General features: G+C 37.7%; 1 protein-coding gene across 2 annotated transcripts in view; it reads left to right on the forward strand.

Moving 5' to 3' along the window:
- Positions 1–23910, forward strand: part of Sec71 (ADP ribosylation factor guanine nucleotide exchange factor Sec71) — a 508300-nt gene that overhangs the window by 247220 nt on the left and 237170 nt on the right. For both annotated transcript variants that reach the window (XM_090371201.1, XM_090371202.1), the window contains exons 23-24: positions 12187–12286; positions 15296–15506. In XM_090371201.1, the coding sequence (XP_090227327.1) occupies positions 12187–12286; positions 15296–15506 (311 nt within the window). The remainder of the gene's footprint in view (positions 1–12186; positions 12287–15295; positions 15507–23910) is intronic.

The raw sequence follows: 23910 nt of genomic DNA on the forward strand, positions 1-23910 counted from the left end.
TCTACCATATGCATCCTATTAGAGAATTAGGAGAAAGTGATTTTCCTTTATCTCGGGAATTCATCTGTTTCAAAAAAATGAGTCATTCACACTTTCACCAAATTTCACCTGTCTCCGTTTACATGGCTACAAGTGGTCCCTAATTTCAGTTTTGTTTTGACTGCTGTGCAAGTAACCTTACAGTGTCTAAGAGGAAATCCTTGAGTGTAGTGTGAAAAAGTGGAAGCACTTAGTAGTGTAGATCGCGGCATTAAAAAAAAAAAAATCACTTTAAAATTTGATGTCCCTGCCAGTAGTGTGTCAACCATTCTGAAAAACCATTTCGATTTTCAAATTGTTTGAGGAAATGGGATCCAGTTGGAAACGTGTGAAATTATGCCTTTGGAAAGATGTAGATGAAGCAGTTTTTAAGTGGATGAAGTTGATCCGAGACCAAAACATGCCAATATCAAGGCTATTAATAAAAGAAAAGGCTATGGAGTATGCCTCTTTTCTGGGGCACAAAACATTCCAAGCCAGTTCTGGTTGGCTGGACAAATTTAAAGATCGTCATGGCTTACTCGAAAAAGTTAATTCTAATGAAAGTGGAGTTGCAATCGAAGAAGACTATACCCATTGGAAAGAAACAGTTTCGAAAAAAAATTATGGAGGACTAAGAGTCCAAAGACATATTCAACGTTGAAGAAACATGTCTATTTTTGAAATGTTTGCTGAACAGGACACTGAGATTTAAAGGTGATAAATCTTTAGGTGGTGAAAATAGTAAGGAGAGATTTACACTCTTGGTTGCAAATATGGCTGGTAATGAAAAACTGAAGCTTTTGGTAATAGGCAGAAGTAAATAACCCCGATGTTTCAAAGGAATAAAGTCTTAAAATAAAGTCTCTACAACTACAACAAAAAAAACTTGAATGACAAGTGAAATTTTTGAGCAGTGGATTTTAAATTTCAATAGAAAGATGACGAAAGAAAACAGAAAAATTGCGTTGATTGTCGACAACTGCCCACCTACACTCGTAATTTTGAAACTTACAAATGTGAAGCTTGTTTCTTCGTTCTGAATAATTCATCTTAACTGCAGCCAATGGACCAAGGCATTGTCAAGAATTTGAAAATGCACTACCAAAGGCACATACAGAAAAAAAATTATACCAAGAATAGAAACCAACCAACCTATAGATTCTATTGATTTGTGGATGTGCATATCAGAGTTGGTGAAAGTGTGGAGTCAAGATGTGATGGAAACAACGATTAAGAATTGTTTTGCAAAAAAGGTTTTGCTAAAATGCTAATTAACAGAGATGTGAAGGATGAACTACTAGAAGACATTGAGCAATCTTGGGAAGAGTTCCAAGCAAGGTTTGATCAGTGGAGAAATTGTTCTTGATGAATTTTAGGGAGTTGATAATGATATCACAGTAGCTGAATATCCAAGTTACTCCAACATTTTGGAGCATATTTAAAGAACTAGTGATAATATCGACGATGATTTGGATGAAAATGAGGGTAATATTAAACCTTCCAAACAAATGTTGGCAGCATTTGAAACTTTGCGTCGAGGCCTTCAGTGGGAAGAGAATGTAACAGAAAATATTTCTGGATGTCTAAAGTTAAACAAATGCGAATATTTTTATGAACGGTGTATAGTAGAATCCAGTGTACAACAAAAAATAACCAAATATTTTACGACCTAATTCTTAAGTGCACATAAATTGTGGGCAACATGTAAGTAGTCATTTCTTAATATGTATGCATTAATAAATTGTTTTAAAATGTTAGAAAATTTATTCATTCCCACTTCTTTCCCATCTTTTACTATATTTCTGAATTTGCAGTATTTTTCACTGTTGAAAAGGTCATAGCTCTTTATAACAGAAATTCTGTATAACGAATTTTTTCAAGGGAACAATCTATTTGTTATATATAGGTCCAACTGTACTTTATTACAGTATTCCAAGTGCAGTCATACAATTGCCTTATGTAGTTGGATTTGACCTCATATAGTGGGATTATGTCCATGGTGTCCTATTGATAAATCTTTGATTGGACATCACAGGCTTCCTTGCTGCCTGTTTGCACTGCTAAGATAGCTTTATTCCACTGTACTATAACTTCCAAATACCTTTCTTCCTTTACTGATTTAAATTTGACCCCAGCAGGGAGGGGATTAAATTTAACATAGTTATGAGTTATTTTGGAATTGCGTTTCTGTAAGTCTAAGACCTTGCATTTTGCTGCATTAAAACTTAGCTGCCACTTTTCTGACCATCCCAGAGATCTATTTAAGTCCACCCGAAGAAGCATTGTTTAGCACTGATAATTAATTACTCTACCTGTAGTGGTAGTAAAAAAAAAAACATTTCATGCATCCATTTCCTCTAAAGGGTAGTCCAATTTGTCCTTGAATTTATTTAAGCTATCAACTTCCACAATGACAGATTGAAGTTTGTTCCTGCAATCAAATACCCACTGGCTAAAGGCAAATTTCCACACATCTATTCTACAATTGTCTTTCTTCAATTTCAATTTATGCCCAATCAGGTTTGTAATCTGAGAAAGAGGAAATTCTAAATCCCATTAGAATTGAACCTGCTGAACCCAATCAAGGCCTTACACCTCAATCAGATCACCATGCAGGCGCATAGTCTCCAGATGCTACAATTTGCAGAACTTAAGTCTTTCTTGGTACGAGGACATCATTCCTCTCACTAATCTTGTTGCCCTTCTCTGTACTCGCTTAAACAACTCTACATCTTTCCTAAAATGAGGCCTCCAGACTTATATGCAGTACTCAATCATTGCCTTACACGAAGGGATAATCACCTTTTTCCTACTAGCAAAATTCCTGTATATCATTGACCTACTCTGGCAGCCTGTCTACACTGCTCAGAAAAAAATTCATATCTGACTGCACAATTACTCTCAGGTCTTTTTCATTGTCTACCACCCTAAGTGTAGTACCACACAGTTGGTTTGTTTCTCTGGGGTATATCTACCCATATGCAGTACTTTGCATTTGTCAATGTTAAACTTCAGTTGCCACCTCTCAGCCCATCTGCTCAACTATTCCAGAACCTGTTGCAGTAGGACACTGCCATTACTGTCATTAACAACCCTGCCAACCTTTGTATCATCTGCAAACTAGGACACTAAGCCTGTGATATACCTTCATCAATATCATTGATAAATATACAAAGCAACAGTGGGCACAACACCAAACCCCATGGAACTCCACTAATAACATTAGTCAACGAAGAACACCGTCTATTGATTACCACTCTCTCTCTCTTCTCCCACTCAACCACCCTTTTATCCATTGTAGCAACTTGCCCTTAATACCATACTGCTTCAATTTGTACAGTAGTCTTCCATGCACAACAGTATCAAAAGCTTTCCCCAATTCAAGTATATGATATCAAAATTATATTTTGCATCCAGTTCCTTTGTAACCACATCATAGTATCCAATGAAATTTGTCAGACAAGACTTTCCCTTAACAAACTCATGCTGTGTCTGAATTATTACTGCAGTCTTGTCTAAATGATCCTGCAATACTTCTTTAACCAGTGACTCCATTATTTTCCCTTGAACAGAAGTCAAACTAACATGTCTGTAATTACTCATGTCACCCTTTGATCCCCCTTTGTGAATTGGGGATATATTTGCACACATCCAGTCCATGCGGACTTCCCCTGAGTCCAAAGATGCTCTCATAATTATGTCTAACGGTTTACTTATTTCCCTCGCTGCCTCCTTCAATATAGCTGGATAGATTCCATCCATCCCAGGTGCCTTTTTTATGTTTAACTTCAACAATTTCTCCATCACTTTGCTCTCTGTTATTACAAAATCATTTAGCCCCATGTTATGTTTTAGTAAACATCTGTACTCCCATTCCTTACAGAATTCTTCATGGGTGAATGTAGATGCAAAATACTCATTCAGTTTGTCAGCAATCTGAGCATGATCATCAACACATGAACCATCGATATCAAGTGGACCAACCTAATTCACCCCCTTCCTTCTACAGTTTATGTAAATAAAGAAGTCATTGCTCTTTTTCTGGCTTGACACTATCCATCATAGTGGAATACATGTTGTTTTAGGGGCATATCGCATGTCTCCAACACATAGCCTATATGCTGAAGCACACGAGCCCCCCCCTCTCTCAATCAGGCGACAACAACTGATACTACGTTATGACTATAAAATTAGATCTATGCCAGAACCCCCAAACTGGCCCATACTTTTCACATCACAGCACAGTAGGTTATACCAAAACTGCCCTAATGCTAATTGTCCTTTGGGTATGAGAATAAAACACCTCTTAGAAGAACTAAATTTAACCTTAGACAATGTGGCACATAGCCTCCCATCCTCTCTTGCTCCTTGGAATATCATTCTACCCTCATGTGACTTACATCTGCATGAATGGAATAAATCTACATTGCATAGAGAAAACTTCTTGCAACTATACCATGCAGTAGTGGACCAGTTTCCCAGCTTTTCCGCAGTACATACTGATGGGTCAAAGAATGATGTCCATGTTGGAATCACCGCAGTTTTTCCAAACATCACATTAGCTTATCAGTTATCAAGTGAGTTCAATATATTTTCTGCTGAACTAATAGCAATTCAGGTTGCACTGAATCATATTGAGTCCTCTGATATTAACAACAGCATAATTTTCACAGATTCTTTAAGTGCACTTCAAGCACTAAAAAACACCATGAACATCACCCACCCAGTCGTGAAAAGAATAGTCAGCTCTTTACGTACCTTATCAGAACTTGGAAAAAACATACACTTCTGCTGGGTCCCAGGACATATGGCAATTCCTGGAAATGAACTAGCGGACAATGCTGCCAAATTAGCTCACCTACCACCCGAGAACAAATGGAAAGTGCCTCATCAAGACTATCGACCAATAATCCAGGAAAAATGCATGTGCCAATGGCAGTTATCATGGGAAAATCAACCTAATAATAAACTTCAAAGTATCAAGCCAATGCAAAACCTTGAGCGATGGCCTTCCAGCTTTAGTTCAATCCGACATCAGGAGGTAGTATTGGCTCGTCTGCTAATAGGTCACACAAATATCACTCATGGTTATCTTTTAAGAGGAGAGATACCCCCTCAATGTCATCACTGTAATACAATGCTCTCAGTGAAACACATTCTGGTTGAATGCACAAAATATACAAGAGAACGCCAGAATCTTTGCACTTCAGCCACAACAAAAGATCCTACACTTACCTTACTTTTAAACAATGAAACAAATGTCTCAAGCATATATAACTTTGTCAAGATGATTAAAGTATATGACCTCCTTTAGTTAGCTAAAAAAAAAAAAAAAAAAAAAAAAAATATTACTTTCTGGTTCCTTTTTTCCATTTTCTCTATTTGAGAAGAAATGGCATGCATAATTATCACATGTATGGTGCACTATGGTCATAGTTGCCGATGCACCCAATAAATCTCGAAACAAACAGCTCTTTTTCTTAGCATCCTTTGCCAAAGACGGCGCCTCTGTAGCCAAGTAGGAAGGAGCAGCAGTTCATAGCACATGCTTCTTGATTAGACCGGGGTTTGAGTCCGTCACCACCAAATACGGAGGATGCGGAAAGGTCAGGGAATGACCACCGCATATCCCCGGAGCAATATGGCCTTAGTTGCTAATGCTCCTAAAAAACAAATAACAAAACAGACAAACAAAAACTTGTTCATCGTTGCAGTAGGAGCAATTCTAGAAGAAGCATTCAAATTCATAGCCTGGAATGCAAATTCAAAAGAGATCAGAAAATGTGCTGGCAAAATGAATTAAAATTATCACCCAAATCTTTGTTTTTATTGAAAAAATAAATATAACTAGACACATCATAAACATTTTTTTCTGTCTATATTTTAGCATTAGCATTAGTAGAGGCATACGATGCAAGAAAGCAAGCTTATTCAGCATCAGCCCAAAAAAAAAAAAAAAAAAACCCTCTCCCATTTCACCCCTCCGTTCGTTCGAAATACCTGTCCAGTTGAGCTTTAAATTTGTTTAGGCTATCAACTTCAACAACAAGTGATGGAAGTCGGTTCCACCAACCAACCACCCGCTGGCCAAAGGCAAATTTCCGCACATCTATCCGACATCCGTCCTTCCTCAATTTGAATTTATGCCCTCTGAGGTGATTATTCTGAGAAAGATGAAGAATCCCATTGGCATTGAGCATGCTCAAACCATTCAAAGCCTTATACACCTCTATCAGATCACCTCGCCGGTGCCTAGTCTCCAGACTCTGTAATTTGCAAAACTTAAGCCTTTCTTCGTAAGAGCAACCCTTTGTTCCATTTACTAATCTTGTTGCCCTTCTCTGTACCCGTTCCAGCAGCTCTACATCCTTCTTGAAATGAGGCCTCCAGACCTGTATACAGTACTCAAGATGTGGCCTAACCATTGCCTTATACAAGGGAATAATCACCTCCTTATCCCTGCTAGAAAAATTCCTGTATATCATTGACAAGACACCATGAGCTACTCTTGCAGCTCGTCTGCACTGCTCAGAGAACTTCATATCTCCCTGCACAATTACCCCCAGGTCCTTTTCATTCTCCACCACTGTCAGTGTGGTACCGCAGAGTTGATACGTTGCTCTGGGGTTACTGTTTCCCATATGCAGTACTTTACATTTGTCAATGTTAAACTTCATTTGCCACCTCTCAGCCCATCTGTTCAACCTTTCCAGATCCTGTTGCAGCAGCATAGCGTCAGTAGTGTCCTTGACGACCCTGCCAACCTTTGTATCATCTGCAAACTTGGACATTAAACTTGATATCCCATCATCAATATCATTCATAAACACCGAAAACAACAACGGACCCAACACTGAACCTTGAGGAACTCCACTAATAGCATTAGTCCACGTTGAGCAGTGTCCATTGATTACCACTCTCTGTCTTCTGCCACTCAACCATCCCCTTATCCATAGCAGCAATTTGCCTCCAATGCCACACTGCTCCAATTTGTGCAGCAGTCTTCCATGTGCAACAGTATCAAAAGCCTTTCTAAGATCCAAATATATAATATCAAAGTTATTCCCTGCATCCAGTTCTTTTGTGACTACATCATAGTATCCAATCAAATTGGTCAGGCAAGACCTGCCCTTAACAAAACCATGCTGCGTCTGAGCTATAACTGAATTCTTGTCTAGATGATCCTGCAGTGCTTCTTTAACCAGTGCCTCCATTAATTTACCTGGAACAGAAGTTAAACTAACAGGTCTATAATTACTTGTGTCAGCCTTTGATCCTCCTTTGTGAATTGGGGTTACATTTGCACATCTCCAGTCTATGGGTACCTCCCCTGAGTCCAAAGAAGCTCTCATAATTATGGCTAGGGGTTTGCATACTTCCTTTGCTGCCTCCTTTAATATAACTGGATAGATCCCATCCACCCCAGGTGCCTTTTTTATGTTTATCCTCAACAATCTCTCCTCCACTTTCCTCTCAGTTATTACAAAATCATCCAGCTCACTGCCAATGTTTACTTTACCTACATCATTCTCCTTCCTGAATAACTCCTCATGCGTGAATGTAGATGCAAAATACTCGTTTAGATTGTTAGCCACCTGAGCAGGATCCTCAACTGTTGAACCATCAATATCCAGTGGACCAATCTGATTCATCCCTTTCCTTCTCGAGTTCAAGTATGTAAAGAACTCTTTTCTGTTTTTCTTTGCATCCTTTGCCAAGGATTTTTCGTAGTCTGCCTTTGCCTGCCTAATCTCCTTTGTGACTTGGTTACAGACCAACTTATATCTATCATAGGCTTCCATGTCACCCATTAATTTATATGTATCCCATGCATTTTTCTTCTCTGCCACATGTCTCATTAGTTCATCTGACAACCATTTAGGCCTAAACCTTGAACAATATTTCTTAGTTGGTATGTAAAGCCTGGTAGCCTCCAAGATTAGTTCCTTGAATGCTTCCCATTTTGAGTTTGCTGTTGGTAACATCATCAGTTGGTCCCACTGTATAGAATTTAAATACTGTCTCAGACCATCATAGTCGCCTTTACGAAAACAAAAACCCTTCCCTTTACCTCTGATGGTAGTTACCTCCTTGAGTAAATCCCACTTCAACACACTGTGATCACTGCCACCTAGTGGTTCATTTATCTGCAGGTTCTTAATGCATGAAGAGTCACTACTGATAATCAGATCAAGAGTATTGCTCCCTCTTGTTGCCTCACGAACATGCTGGTGTAGAAAACAATCATCCAATAAATCCACAAAAGCCTTGCTAGTGTGCGAGTGACCAACCCACAAATTCCAGTCAATATCTGGGAAATTAAAATCCCCCATTATAAGACTCTCTGATTTACTGGCCCACTCTATTTCCCTGTACAATATCTTATTATACTCATCAGAGTCATTAGGCCTATAGCACACTCCTACTCTCAATTTTGATTTCCCTATGCTTATGTCACACCAAACTGATTCGGCACTGCCCTGTCCATCGATGTCGACTGGCTTCACTTCCTTGGACTTTATGTGTTTCTTAATTAATAGCATAACCCCTCCTCCCCTCCTGTCCTGTCTATCCTTTCTATACACATTGTATTCCCCAAATTCCAGTTCCGCATTACTTATATCTGTGTGACACCACGTCTCTGATATCCCAACAATATCTGCCTTTGATGTTTTGAGCAATACCTCAAATTCATCAAATTTATTTACCAAACTCCTAGCATTGGTGTACACGCAGGTATACATGCACCTGTTTCTATTCTTAGCTACCCTAACACAACCCATGTGTTTACTTGTAACGCAATGACTACCAGCAGTCTCTGAAATATCCTGCATCTTGTTTTTCAGACTTCTGCTCATTTCAATAGAAGCAGTGCAAGAATCACTTCCACCTCTGCCAGTGGCTACTGTTAATCTATTAGTCCTTGTATCCCCCCCCAGTTTTCTGTCTCTTCCTCAGCTATAGTTGTTATTTCTGCTTAGCACCCTTAATTGACTCTGTGAAAATGAATGCCAATTAAATCCATGGTTAAGTAAGGAAAAAATTTTCCCCAAAAGAAATATATAAAATAACTCTGGTTGATTACTTTACATTATTTCAGAGTAGTCCTTCAAGCTGATTTTGAGGTGCAATTTTCCTCTATAACATTATAAACATCAAGTATAACAGAAACATTTAAATTAAATTTTTTTTTCTTTACTTAATCAAATACATGCTGGGGAGTATGAGGTAATGAAGTTGTTTTCATAAACTTGTTTTGTTAAAAAATAAAGGGAAGTCAAAAGCAGCATTTCACGATCTATGTTTTCTACTCGGAGCACATCGCAGCTGTGGACACAGGAAATGCCGTAAATTATTATACAGGTAACTTTCGTATAACACTGTAGTTATACGAAATGTTTTGTATAACACTGTAGTTCCTATAAAATGTGAAACCGTGTTATACGGGACTAAGAAAAGTACAAAAAGGGGGGGGGGGGTTATGTTCCTAAACCTAACCAAAAATACACTATTTCATTAACAAAATGTTAACAAAACTAACAAAAATTCACCATTCTAGATTTTGTGTATCTTCTGCTCTCTTTAAAAAGAAATCAGCAATCTGGTTTTGTTTGCTTTTGCTTGATAAATCTTTGCGAATTTCATTGTATGGAACTAAGCATTTTTGAAGCTCCGTTTTGAACTTTGGGCTCCTTACATTCAAGAATCTGTATTCAAAAAATAAGATTCTAATTGCTCGGCTAACTTTATGCTTTCTCATATGCTTTTTAGTGTAAAATTTGGAAGTTTAGAATTTTCTTCTGCGCTGTCATCTTCTGAATTGATTTTGTTTACCTCTGATGCCATTTCCACCAAATCCACTTTGCCAGCCTCTTTTTCTACCAGTAATTCTTGAAGGTCTTCAGAAATCATATTTTTTATTTTTTTAGGAGCATCAGCGACTACGGACATGTTGCTCTGTGTGTATTGTCTATAAATTGTGTCCTTGGTCGATTTTCTGTTTTGATGGACAAAAAACCTGAGTTTCCAGTAAAAAAGCCATGCTACCCTCACCTGAGCCCAACTACTCAGTCACGTGAAAAAGACCCATAAAAATTCCTCCTGTCATCAACGGGATTCGAACTCAGGTCTTTTCCACTCGATGTGGGCAGGAGGGCGATTCTATCAACTGTGGTACTCACAAGGGCTTCAGTAGTCATATCATCAAAACCTTCCCCCCCTACTGATGTAGCAAGTTCTACTATCGCACCGATTCTGTTTTCTGCTGGTTTGACCATATGTCCTGAATGAACTGATTCTGGCCTTACATTTTTCCACAAGCATTTAACGTTGACAGTTTTACTTCTTTGAGCAATAAAGCTGTTTCTGATGCAGTCCACAATTCAGAAATGTTTCCATGACTCCATTACTTCAATAGATTTGGAATCAGTTTTTTTCCAAAATCCACTGTGATAATTTTCTGATGTAATGAGTTTTAAAGGTGGATATAATGCCTTGGTCTAATGGCTGAATGAAAGAGGTTGTATTAACCTACTACTGAAAGAGGTTAAATTAACCTGTGGTTATAGAAACATAACTTCAACGTTTGCATGACTTAAATATTTTGGTTGGCCTGGCGTGCTATCCAATAGAAAATAAACTTTGAAATCAGGATTTTTCCACAAGTTCAACAAGCACAGATTCAATAGCACATAACATAACACAGAGATTTCCTAACACAATAAAATACAGGGATTTCTTCTTATTATTTTTATTTTTTTATTTATTTTTTTGACTTGGGTCAACAGCGGGGATTCATAAAGAGTGGAAATGTTGAAAAATTACATCCAACATAATAGCCGAGTTTTTCCATGCACAAAAGCTCAAAAATGCCCTGTTATGCAAGGTTTGCCAAAATTATGTTACTGTGTTAGAACAAAACCATGTTATATAAGTATTGTTATATAATAATTGTGGCAATCCTCGCACAACTGTGTTGTGCGAGGATTGCCACAATTTATCAATCATGTTAAAGCGAAACCTTGTTGTAGAAGTACCATGTTATACAGGAGTTGTCATAGTTGTAGCTCACTGAAACTCTTTTGGAAATTTTTGCACTTAACATGGGTGTAAATATTTAACAGATTTAATTTTTTACATTTTGCAGACTAATGGCTTTAGTGACAATAATAGACAGCACTTGGATGGTTTCTCCCTTTCAGAAATTAATTAATTGTAGCCTAAATTATTTGTGAAATGAAATGCATGTTACACTATGTTTGCGACTAAAATTTCTTCTTTTTTTTTGATTTTTAAAAGCCAACCCCTAGTACATTCAAGTGCTTACATTTACAGACAACATTTTTGAGTCCTCTTTGTGAAACTATCATCAGTCCTTACTACTACCCAATCTCCACCAACCACAAAAGAATTTTTGAGATTGGCTGGAATATTACATGTAAGTGTTAATTACTTTAAGCATTTGAATGTACTAACTGTTAACCCTGAAATGTTAAATTTAAATTCTTCAGCATTTTGGCATCAGTAAACAAATTTTTTTTTAAAATCAAAAATACAGTGTAAATTCATTTGATGAATATATTAGTATACCTTGTGTTATTTATTTCACATTCATGTAATGATTTGACTATTTATAAATAAGGAACCTAGTAGTATTTTGAGTTTGGTCTTGGTCTTGCAGTTCAGTTGTTAAACTAAATAATGATTAAATATTAAATTTCTAATAGAGAAATCAAAGAAAACACTTTTCTTGAAAGGTATTGTAAGTTATACTTGAATGGGCCAGTTGGCTGAAGGGTGGAAAATGAGTTGTTTTTTTGAAGAAGGCCAGCAAAACTCCCAAGAACCAGATGGGCTAACTAACTCTCCAAGTATGTGGAAGTTAATCGAAATTTTTTAAGCATAATTTACAATTATGAAAAACTAGGAATTAAATATTTTCAGTTAAAAAATATTTGGGTGATGATTTAAATTATGTTCAGAGTATTTATTAAAATAAAGTACAAAGCTACTCTAAGTCTGATTAAAATCATCAGTATGTGTATTTGCTACTTTTTTTAGCATATTTTTAAATTTTGGAAGTGTCAGTATGAAATGCTACTTCAACTCAAACAAAAATATTTAGCAATTAAAAATCTCAAGTTACAAAATTTTTGCTCTTTGCAGTATCGAGAGGTGGACTTCCTCTTGATCACAAGAAAATAGCAATATTGCAAGAGTCAATGGGAGAAACAAGTTCTCAGAGTGTTGTTGTTGCTGTTGATAGGTAGGTTTAAAGTGTGTTATTTGTGCTGTTAGTCCATATTTAATTAATATTTGGATTCACAAGTATGTGTATTTGCTACTTTTTTAGTATATCTTTAAATTTTGGAAATGTCAGTATGAAATGGTACATCAACTCAAACAAAACACTATTTTGCAATGAACAGTGTAGACCTTCAGAATATTTTAGCATTAGCATAGGCATATGATGCAAGAAAGCAAGCTTATACAGCATCAGCCAAAAAAAAAAAAAAAAAAAAACTTCCCATTTCACCCATTCATTCATTCCAAATGTTTGTCTAGTTCTGCCTTGAATTTATTTAAGCTATCAACTTCCAGAACAACAAATGGAAGTTAGTTCCAGCAATCAACTACCCACTGGCTAAAGGAAAATTTCTGCACATCTATTCGACAACTGTCTTTCTTCAATTTCAGTTTATGCCCCCTCAGGTTTGTAATCTGAGCAGGAGGAAGAATCCCATCAGCATTGAGCCTGCTCAATTCATTCAGAGCCTTATACACCTCAATCAGATTGCCTCACAGGTGCCTAGGCTCCAGATGCTGCAATATACAGAACTTAAGCCTTTCTTCATAAGAGCACCCCTTTGCTCCCCTCACCAGTCTTGTTGCCCTTCTCTGTACTCGTTCTGGCAACTCTACATCCATCCTGAAATGAGGCTTCCAGACCTGTACGCAGTACTCAAGGTGTGGCCTGATCATTTCCTTATACAAGGGAATAATCACCTCCTTATCCTTGCTCACAAAATTCCTGTATATCACTGACAAGATCTCATGACCTACTCTGGCAGACGGCGCCTCCGTAACCAGGTGGGCAGGAGCAACAGTGCGTAGCACACACTTCTTGATTAGACCGGGGTTCAAGCCATAACCACCAAATACGGAGGATGCGGAAAGGTCAGGGAATGACCACCGCATATCCCCGGAGCAATATGGTCTTAGTTGCTAATGCTCCTAAAAACCAAATAACAAAGAACAAACAAACTGCTACCCATATGCAGCACTTTGCATTTGTCAATGTTAAACTTCAGTTGCCACTTCTCAGTTCATCTGGTCAACTTTTCTAGATCTTGTTACAGTAGCACACTGCCATTACTGTCATTAACAACCCTGCCAACCTTTGTATCATCTGCAAACTTCGACATTATGCCTGATATACCATCATCAATATCATTGATAAATATACAAAACAACAATGGGCCCAATACCGAACCCTGGGGGACACCACTAATAACATTAGTCCACAAAGAGCAGTATCCATTGATTACCACTAATTTATATAGATATAGTGTACATTTACAGATATGTTTGTCTTTAATATGGTGTGCAGTGCTGCTTTTCTTTTACCACATTCGTAACATCATAATTTGCTATTAATGTTAGTGGTCCTTAACTTATTTTGCAAGTATTCACCTGTAAAATTATGATTGAAAATTTGGTTCAAATTGTGATGTATTGGAATGCTGTACGAATGGCTTCCTTAAGTTGTTCTATTGTTCCATATCTGTTTTGGCTGACTTTATGCTTAACAGTATCCCATAGTGAGTTATCTTATGTTGTTCTTAGATCTGGGCTTTTTGGAGGCCAAGAAAGCAGTGCGGGTTCTCTTTCAGAACCTCTCCCAATCCATCTTCATGGAAAAATTTAATGAAATTATTCTCAAACCAGAGAGCATAGTGAAATGGCACACCACCTTGCTGGAACCAGTAACTATCATTGATACCTAGAACATGGAGTTGTGGAACAAACTATTCATGGATCATATCCAGGTAACTGTTGCATCACAAAACCATTTTCAATTTTTTCATGAAAGTGTAGGTTTTCTTTCTCCAGAACACAATATTTTGAAGATGGCTACTCTGGTAAATGCGCATTCACCGGTAAACAGCACTTTGCTTCAAGAAGCAAGTGTGTTTGAAGATTTGAAGTAAATTCTCACAAGCTTGTCTTCTTCTGTCTATTTTGATCAGATAGCTCATTCACAAGTTTAGGGCAATAAGGATGAAGTTGAAGAGCTTTCTGCAAATGTCTTTGTAAACTTAACTTGGGTGTTCCCATTTCTGCAGAATGTTTTTGTACGGACTTCATAGGCGAATACCGAATTGATTCAATGATGCTTTGACTATTTTTGGATTGTGTTCTTCGTCTTCCTGAGCTTTGAGAAGGGCACCTCCGTAGCCCGGTGGGAAGGAGCAGCAGTGCGTAGCACACGCTTCTTGATTAGACCAGGGTTCGAGCCCGTCACCACCAAATATGGAGGATGCGGAAAGGTCAGCGAATGACCACCGCATATCCTGGAGCAATATGGCCTTAGTTGCTAATGCTCCTAAAAACCAAATAACAAAACATAACAAACAGCTTTGAGAATCTTTAATATTTCTGAGGTAAATAACTTCCTTTCCCATGCAAGAGCTGTTGCTTTTGTTGGAGCTACTCTATTGAAGCATTGTTGAAAATCCAGAAACACTCCTAGGTTCGTCTAATGTGTGGTCTTTCATGCACCAATACAGCCATTATTATTCTTTCTTTAATTGTAAAAGGCCTCTGATCTGCCATGGCTTTCTGTAAATTTAAAAAAATATGTTGTTAAACAAATTAATACATTAAAATATTTTATAAAAAAGGGATTTAGTATTATAGGGTTATAGGTGCTTTTGGGACACACTACTTAAAACCAAGTCTGGCATTAACAAGTAAGCTCTGTCTTCTAAAAAAAGACAGTTAATAAAATAAAAGCTTTTTTGTCATATAAGGTAGCATTTTGTGTAAAATGCTACCTTATGTGATAAAAGCATTTGTAGTATAAGGTAGCATTTTTTTTTTTTTTTTTTTTGTTTATTTAATGTGACCTTAGAGCTAATTGTATGTATTTCATTATTTAGAATATTATTGATAGTCTGATGATGGTTGGTTTTTTTTTTTTTTTTTTTTTTTAATAATGAACTTGCATTTATTAAAATTCTATAGTTGTAAATACTCTTTTATTGTTTTTCAGAATATTCACAGGATCCACCCGATTAGATGGTGATGCAATAGTAGACTTTGTTAAAGCATTGTGTCAAGTGTCCCTCGAAGAACTGGCAAATGCTACCCATCCCAGGATGTTTAGTCTGCAGAAAATTGTAGAAATATCATATTATAACATGGGACGTATCCGTCTGCAGTGGTCACGTATTTGGGAAGTACTTGGAGAACATTTCAATAAGGTAAGGTATTTTTTTAAAACTGTATGTGTACAGTTAAAAATGTATGTGTACAGTTTTTTTTTTAACGGTATGTGTACAGTTTTTTTTTTAACAGTATGTTAAAAAAAACCTAACAGTTAAAGCCTCCTAGAGAGTTACCAATAGGTAACTCTCTAGGAGGCTTCCGGATCAGTTAGTGTATAATATTGCTACCTCTACTCTGCCAGATAGTGACTGCAGGGAGTCCGAGTAGTGTGTATGCGGGGAGCATTGTCGAGGCCACGTTATGTCAAGGATCTGGGTGTATTCTTACCATGTGTACGCCATATCCAAAAATTTCATTACTTCATACAGCATGTCCCACCCACTTTTTCTTACTATTGAATACACCATGAATTGTCAAACTAATAGAGCAAGCTTATCTGCGAAAAGATCTAAACCTCCCAAGCATTTCTAATTAATTTCACAAATATACATGGTCTCAATTCTAATCTCAACGATGTCCATTTCCACTTGCAGTCTACTAAACCCCATGTACTTTTTCTGACAGAATCTCAGTTATAGGTTGATTCAAATACTGCTCATCTCAGTTGCCCAAATTATTCACTGTATGATTCCTTTTGCCTCAAAGGTGGTACTTGTGCATATGTCCGTTCTGATATTCCCTGTCAGAGACTTGGCAATTTGGAATCCCCTCTCTTTGATCTTCTCTGGCTCAAATATCTCTCTACCTCATTGTGTCAAATTCATCTGTTGTCTCTACCCTTCTCCCAACTCCACTAATCACTTGGAGCTCTTTGACTACCTCTCTTTGCAGCTTGACTTTCTCCAGTCCAACTTTCCTAACAGTGAAGTAATTTTCCTTGGTGATTTTAATGTTCACAACTTCAGCTGACTTCTGTTTTCTAATCACACTGACCCAGCTGGTCGAGATGCTGAGGCTTTTGCAATTACTAATGACCTTGCACAGGTTGTTCATTTACCTACAAGAATACTGGACAATCCTAATAATACGGCCAACACGCTTGATCTTTTTCTCACAAACAACCCTTCTAAGTACACGGTCGAAGTGAGAGATCCTTTAGGCACTTCAGATCACAACTTGGTGATTGTCTCTTCTCCAGTGGAACCTTTATCTCATGGCTATTCCCAACCTCGTGTTGTTTGGCATTATAAGAATGCAAAATGGGATGACCTGCAAGATTTATTTTCTTCTTTTCCTTGGTCGGATTACTGTTTCAAAATTTCTGATGTCGATGTTTGCTCAGATGGTGTCATTGAAATTTTTCTTGCAGGAATGGAATCCTTTATCCCACGCTCCACTTTAAAATCTCGTCCTTTATCTAAACCTTGGTTTTCCAATAAATGTGCTAAAGTTGTTCAAGAGAAAAACGTTGCATACCGTAATTGGCTTGTTTCTAATTCTTCAGTTTCATTTTCTGCCTACACCAAAGCTCGCAACAATTGTAAATCAGTTATCAATCAGTCCAAACTAGAGTTTGAACAGGCTAAGAGTAGAAAACTTGCTTCTTGCCCTAATGGTAGCCGAGCATTCTGGTCTCTTGCCAAAGATATTGGCCACAACTTTTGTCCATCTCTGCTCTCACCTCTGTCCAAACCAGATGGTTTTGTTGTCACTTCAGCCAAGGATAAAGCTGACCTGCTAGCATCCCATTTTTTTTCCAACTCATGTATTAATGATCTTGGTAAAACACCTCGCACCATTCCAAAGATGCTTCATATAATGCCTCTTGTGGTCTTCCGTCAAAAGGATGTCAGAAGGATTTTGACGAATCTTGATGCTGAGAAAGCTCCAGGTCCCAATGGTATTTCTCCACTTGTTCTCAAAACCTGTGCTCCTGAACTTACTCCTATTATTTGCCACCTTTTTTCACTTTCTTATTACAAAGATGGGCGCCTCCGTAGCCAGGTGGGAAGAAGCAGCAGTGCGTAGCACACGCTTTTAGATTAGACCGGGGTTCGAGCTTGTCACCACCAAATACGGAGGATGCAGAAAGGTCGGGGAATGACCACTGCATATCCCGGAGCAATATGGCCTTAGTTGCTAATGCTCCTAAAAACCAAACAACAACATTACAAAGATGTTTTTTCTTCTGCTTGGAAATTTGCTCATATCTAGCCAGTTCCTAAAAAGGGTGACATCCCTCCCATCAAATTATCATCCCATTGCACTTACTTCTACTCTTTCTAAATCAATGCAGAAATCAGTTAACTGCCAACTCTTAAACTATCTAGAAACCTTCCATCTGATCAGTGATCACTAGTATGGATTCCATCAGTGTTGCTCCACTGGTGATATATACTGGCTTATGTTAGTTATCTATGGACAAATTCAATGTAAAAAAGTTTGGTGAAACTCAAGCAGTTTCTCTTGACATTTCAAAAGCTTTTGATTGTGTTTGGCATAAAGGTCTTCTAAATAAGCTTCCATTTTATGGTTTCTTAATTTTTTTTTGTCACCCTGCGATCCCCCATTCACAAAGGGGGATCGAAGGGTGACACGAGTAATTACAGACCAGTTAGTTTAATTTGTGTTCGGGGTAAAATAATGGAGTCATTGGTTAAAGATGCATTGCAGGATCATCTAGACAAGACTGCAGCAATAATTCAGACTCATCATGGGTTTGTTAAGGGAAAGTCTTGTCTGACAAATTTAATAGGATATTATGATGTCGTTACAAAGGAACTGGATGCAAAAAATAATTTTGATATCATATATTTGGATTTCAGGAAAGCTTTTGACACTGTTGCGCATGGAAGACTATTGTACAAATTGGAGCAGAATGGTATTAAGGGTAAGTTGCTACAATGGATAAAAGGATGGTTAAGTGGGAGAAGACAGAGGGTGGTAATCAATGGGTGCTGCTCTTCGTGGACTAATGTTATTAGTGGAGTCCCACAGGGTTCGGTGTTGGGTCCACTGTTGTTTTGTATATTTATCAATGATATTGATGATGGTATATCAGGCATAATGTCGAAGTTTGCAGATGATACAAAGGTTGGCAGGGTTGTTAATGGCAGTAATGGCAGTGTGCTACTGCAACAGGATCTAGATAATTTGGGCAGATGGGCTAAGAAGTGGCAACTGAAGTTTAACCTTGACGAATGCAAAGTACTGCATATGGGTAAAAGTAACCCCAGAGAAACGTACCAACTGTGTGGTACTACATTTAAGGTGGTAGAAAATGAAAAAGACCTGGGAGTAATTGTGCAGTCAGATATGAAGTTTTCTGAGCAATGCAGACAGGCTGCCAGGGCAGGTTATGGGGTTTTGTCAATGATATATAGGAATTTTGCTAGCAGGGAAAAGGTGATTGTCCCTCTGTATAAGACAATGGTCAGGCCACGCCTTGAGTACTGCGTACAGGTTTGGATGCCTCATTTTAGGAAGGATGTAGATTTACCTGTGCATGTACAGAGAAGGGCAACAAGATTAGTGAGGGGAATGAAGGGATTCTCTTACCAAGAGAGGCTTAAGTTCTGCAAATTGCAGTGGCTGGAGACTAGGCACCTGCACGTTGATCTGATTGAGGTGTATAAGGCCTTGAATGGGTTGAGCAAGCTGAATTCTGATGGGATCCTTCCACTTGTTCAGATTACGAACCTAAGGGGGCATGAATTCAAATTAAGAAAGGACAGATGTAGAATAGATGTGCGGAAATTTGCCTTTAGCCAGCGGGCGGTTAATTGCTGGAACAAACTTCCATCTGTCGTTGTGGAAGTTGATAGGTTGAATAAATTTAAGGAGGAACTGGACAGGCATTTGGAGGGAATGGTGTGATTTATTTTTTTATTTATTTATATTTTTGGCTGATGCTGCATAAGCTCATACACTTGCTTTCTTGCATCACATGCCACTACTACTACTACTAATAATAATCGTTGGCTGTCTTCTAACTTCACAACTAATACAGGTGTTTTCCAAGGTTCAGTTCTTTCTCCCACTCTTTTCCTCATGTATATTAATTACCTCCCATTGACTGGAAATTCTATCCACAGTCTTTCCGACGATTATAGCATTGCATTCTACCTTCCAGTTTGAGAAACTTTGCCCTGCACAAACAGCTATAACTTCTCAAATATCTACTGCCCATTCCTTAAATTCTGATCTCCAGGTAATTCTTCAGTGGGGCAAAGATAACTTAGTTCATTTCAATCTTTCTAAAACTCACACCTGTCTTATATCTCAAAAAAAGGATTCTTCTGCTCCAATGTTTATCTTCAATGCTACTGATTTCTAGGCAAGATCTTATTCACTGGTGTGCAAAATTTAAGAACCTGTCAGGTTTTCACCTGTAGCTTCTCATAAGAGTGGCCTGCATATGGGAAAATCATACCAAAGGAACCTCGTGAGGTACAGAAATTATGAAGGAAACAACACCGACACAACAACAGAAACAAAATGGTACAGAGATTTTATTCAAAAATGTTAACATAGCAGTGGCTGCCATGATACAGATGCATCACTGCCAAAGATGGAACAAAGGGAAGAGGTGGTCCTCAGTAGGAGAAATGGCCACCCCTAATGTCGATGCAGGCTTTGCACCACCTGTCCATACTTAGAACAATGTTGTTGATAAGTTCTTGTGCTAACATCATCAATTTCTCTGTCAGCATCATCTTCAGCTGGTGAACATTTTCAGGTGGGTGTGGACGTGCTGCTAGGCATCTCCCCAGAGTGTCCCATATGTGTTCGATGGGATTTAGATCGTGGAACGGGCAGGCCAATCCATACGAACAATGTCCTCACTTTCCAAAAGCATATCAACAGCTGCAGTGTGATGGGTTGTGGTGTTATCACAACCCATCACAACCATAGACGAACTCAGGACCAATGGCACCTCAGAACAGACGCACATGGGGAAGGATTACCTCAGTACAGTAGCGTGCACTGGTTACAGTACCGCCTTCCAGTTCTGGAGTTGTGTATGTCCATCCAAGATAATGCCTCCCCAGATGAGAACACCTTGACTGCCATATCGATCCCTTTCAGTGATGTTTGCAGGGTGATACCGTGTGCCAACCTCTCTCTAGATTAGCTGATGTCCAGAATCACAGCTGAGACTGAATCTACTCTCATCAGTAAAGAGTACCTTAAGTAAAGATTTTGTGGTTGTAGCCTTTAGAAATAGTTAGTCCTTAAGTTTTGCACACCAATGTATCACTATTGGTTATTACCCTAACTTTTCTTTGTACAGCATGTCCTCCCCCCCTTTTCTTACAACTAAATACATCATGAATAGATATATTCAGTTGTAATCTGATCTCCCTTGGTATAAGCAAATCACAAATATTGTTTCCCGTGCATCTAAAAAACGGGGTTTTCTGTTTCACCCTTGGGGTCACTTTTCTTCCAAACAGCTGTTCACGCTGTACAAATATTGTTCCCACATCTGGGGCCATTGCCCAGATGTGAGAATATTTTATTGTAGGGTGGATTTGTGATTTTTACCAAAAATTTATACTCTCAGACTTGTAGATTCCATTCAAAAGAGAGCAGTTGATTAATGACTCATCTCTAACAAAGTCTCTCCACTCTTTGTATAATAGATGGTCTCTTTCTGCTCTATGCATTATCTATAGATACTTCCATGGGCATTGTTGTTCTGAACTGGTTTCTATAATTCCCGCCCTCTCTTCCAAAGCAGTCTGAACACGTGCCGCAACCAGTCAACGTGCTTTTGCTGTCCAACTTCAAACTCACAGAACCAACTTTTTTTCTTCCTCATTTATTCATTTAATTCCTTTAAATGAATTAACTTAAACTTCCTTTTTCTGGAACAATCTTCATTCAGTACATTTCCTGAAAATTATATTCTACAGCAGTTCAACTTTAATGTCAACAAATATCTTCTTTCATCTTCTGAACTTTCACACTATCACGGTGGGCGCCTCTGTAGCCAGGTGGGAAGGAGCAGCAGTGCGTAGCACACGCTTCTTGATTAGACCGGGATTCGAGCCCGTCACCACCAAATACGGAGGATGTGGAAAGGTCAGGGAATGGCCACCACATATCCCGGAGCAATATGGCCTTAGTTGCTAATGCTCCTAAAAACCAAACAAACAACAAACTATCACGGTACTAAGTACTATAGATTCTAATACCTATCGTTTATGGTTTTCATAAAAAAAAAAAAATTAGGGTATGCTAATTCATAATCTAAATCAGTGTTTTTCATCTAGTGCCACACGAGTCCTATTTCCTGGGATTCTCTGCTAAGTAAAAGTTTTTACTTAATTTATTTATACGTATTGTCTTTTTGTCTTTGATAGTATAAACCAGAGCTGTGATGCTCAGTACATTCTACCTAGGCACCTCCGTAGCCAGTTGGGAAGGAGCAGTAGGGCATAGCACACGCTTCTTGATTAGACCGGGGTTCGAGCCCATCACCACCAAATATGGAGGATGCAGAAATGTCAGGGAATGACCACCGTATATCCGGAGCAATATGGCCTTGGTTGCCAATGCTCCTAAAAACCAAATAACAAACAAACATTCTAACTTGTAATTGTTTGTAGAAGAATAAGAGATATTTACCTCATTATGATATGTAGAACAATTCCTTATGATACTCCAGAAATTAAAATGAATATAACATTAAGACAAAATGAGTACAGTAAAAAATAATTTGAAAGCAATTAAAAAATGAATTAAAAAATTTTAAAAAGTTTAATGTAAATTAAAAAAAAAAAACAATTTTCCTTCCTGAAGCTTACTGAGCTTTTTGACCATATGATGTGATCACAGGAATGGAAATTGAGGAGTATGTGTGAGCTTGAACCTTAAATAGCGATTATTTGTTTCTGCACATGCACGTGAAAGACCAAGAATCAGAGATTAGATATGGATGGCGAACATTAATAGAATTCTCATGTAATTTAATTTCGATGGTTTCTGCAATTAATAGTCTTGTATAATTACGTTGGACACTTAAGTATTTTTGCCTAATTGAATAAAAAAAATGTGTTTTCATTAACAGCATGAAAGGCAAATTTTGATGCTGCCGAATGAGAAGCATGAACTGAGGATGCATGCTGTTTTACTCTAAAATTCAGCAGAAATTGCATTGATGCTTGGTAAGATGAGTCGCAATCACTGCAAGAAATGTAAACCAGGTCATTTATTTGTGTTGTGAAAGAGGAAAGGACTGAGTGATTGTTCAGTATAGCGTGTAATTTCCGTATTGGTTTGGCCACAATCTTAAATTCGGTGTCTTTAAAGAATATGTTAATCTGTTTGTGCCACTGTTCAATGTAATGGGACATAAATAAAGTATTTTTTGATATTACTATTGTTGGTTCGTGTAGTGTTTTGTATCCTACCCTTAGCTTATACCCTAATTCGGTTTATTATAGCAAGGGGGTAACCCATGTTTAAGAATCTGCTGGTTAATATCTGTATTTGAGTCTAAAGAAGAGTCCGTCATTGAATATTTATAGGCATTGAGAAATTCAGTAAAGATAATAGAACGTTTGTAGGTGAACGGGTGATATATGATGCAGTAGCATACCGGTGTTTGTTGGTTTATTTTGATAGATGTTAAATTGGTTTTATTCATGTCCTGAGTAAACTTGAAATTTAGAAAATTTAATGACTTAGTATCCATATTTTGCCTTTCCAATGTAAAATTGAGTCTAGGATGAATATTATTAAATGAATGTAAAATGTCTTGAATAGTGCTGCTATCAGTAATAACAAGAACTAAATACCTCCCGTAGTATGTGATACGGGGTAGAAAAGGCTTCAAATGTATATGCTCAATCATTGAGAGATAGACCTCCAATATTAAGTCGCTTGGAGTCAATCCCATTGGCAAACCAAAAATTTGTTTGTATACTTTATCTCGAAAGGTGATACAGTTGGCTTCAACTAAGAGTTTAATTAAGTGAAAGATTTTTTTAATAGGAAGCTTCATATAATTAATCGGTATAGAGTTATTATGTAATATATCCCAAAGAATACCTAATGTGTACGAAGATATACCTAGTAAATATCTAATGTGTAAACATTGAATATCTAAAGAATATTCAATGTTTACATTCGTATATAACGAAGTAACATCAAGAGAGAATAAATTATCATTATCGTGGAGTCTACAGTTCTTAAGGCTATTAAATAATGTATCATAGTTTTTTTTATTCCAAATTGTATTGTCTGTTTAAAGGGTTTTATAATACCATATACATGTGTGGCTAAATGTGGCTCAACCCATACAAGGCCTTGAATGGGTTGAGCACGCTGAATTCTGATGGGATTCTTCCATTTGTTCAGATTACGAACCTAAGGGGGCATAAATTCAAATTCAGAAAGGACAGATGTAGAATAGATGTGCGGAAATTTGCCTTTAGCCAGCGGGTGGTTAATTGCTGGAACAACCTTCCATCTGTCGTTGTGGAAGTTGAT

The sequence above is a fragment of the Mastigoproctus giganteus genome, chromosome 4, assembly GCF_048544385.1.
Source record: "Mastigoproctus giganteus isolate SK-2022 chromosome 4, ASM4854438v1, whole genome shotgun sequence".
NCBI classification, from domain to species: Eukaryota; Metazoa; Arthropoda; class Arachnida; order Uropygi; family Thelyphonidae; genus Mastigoproctus; species Mastigoproctus giganteus.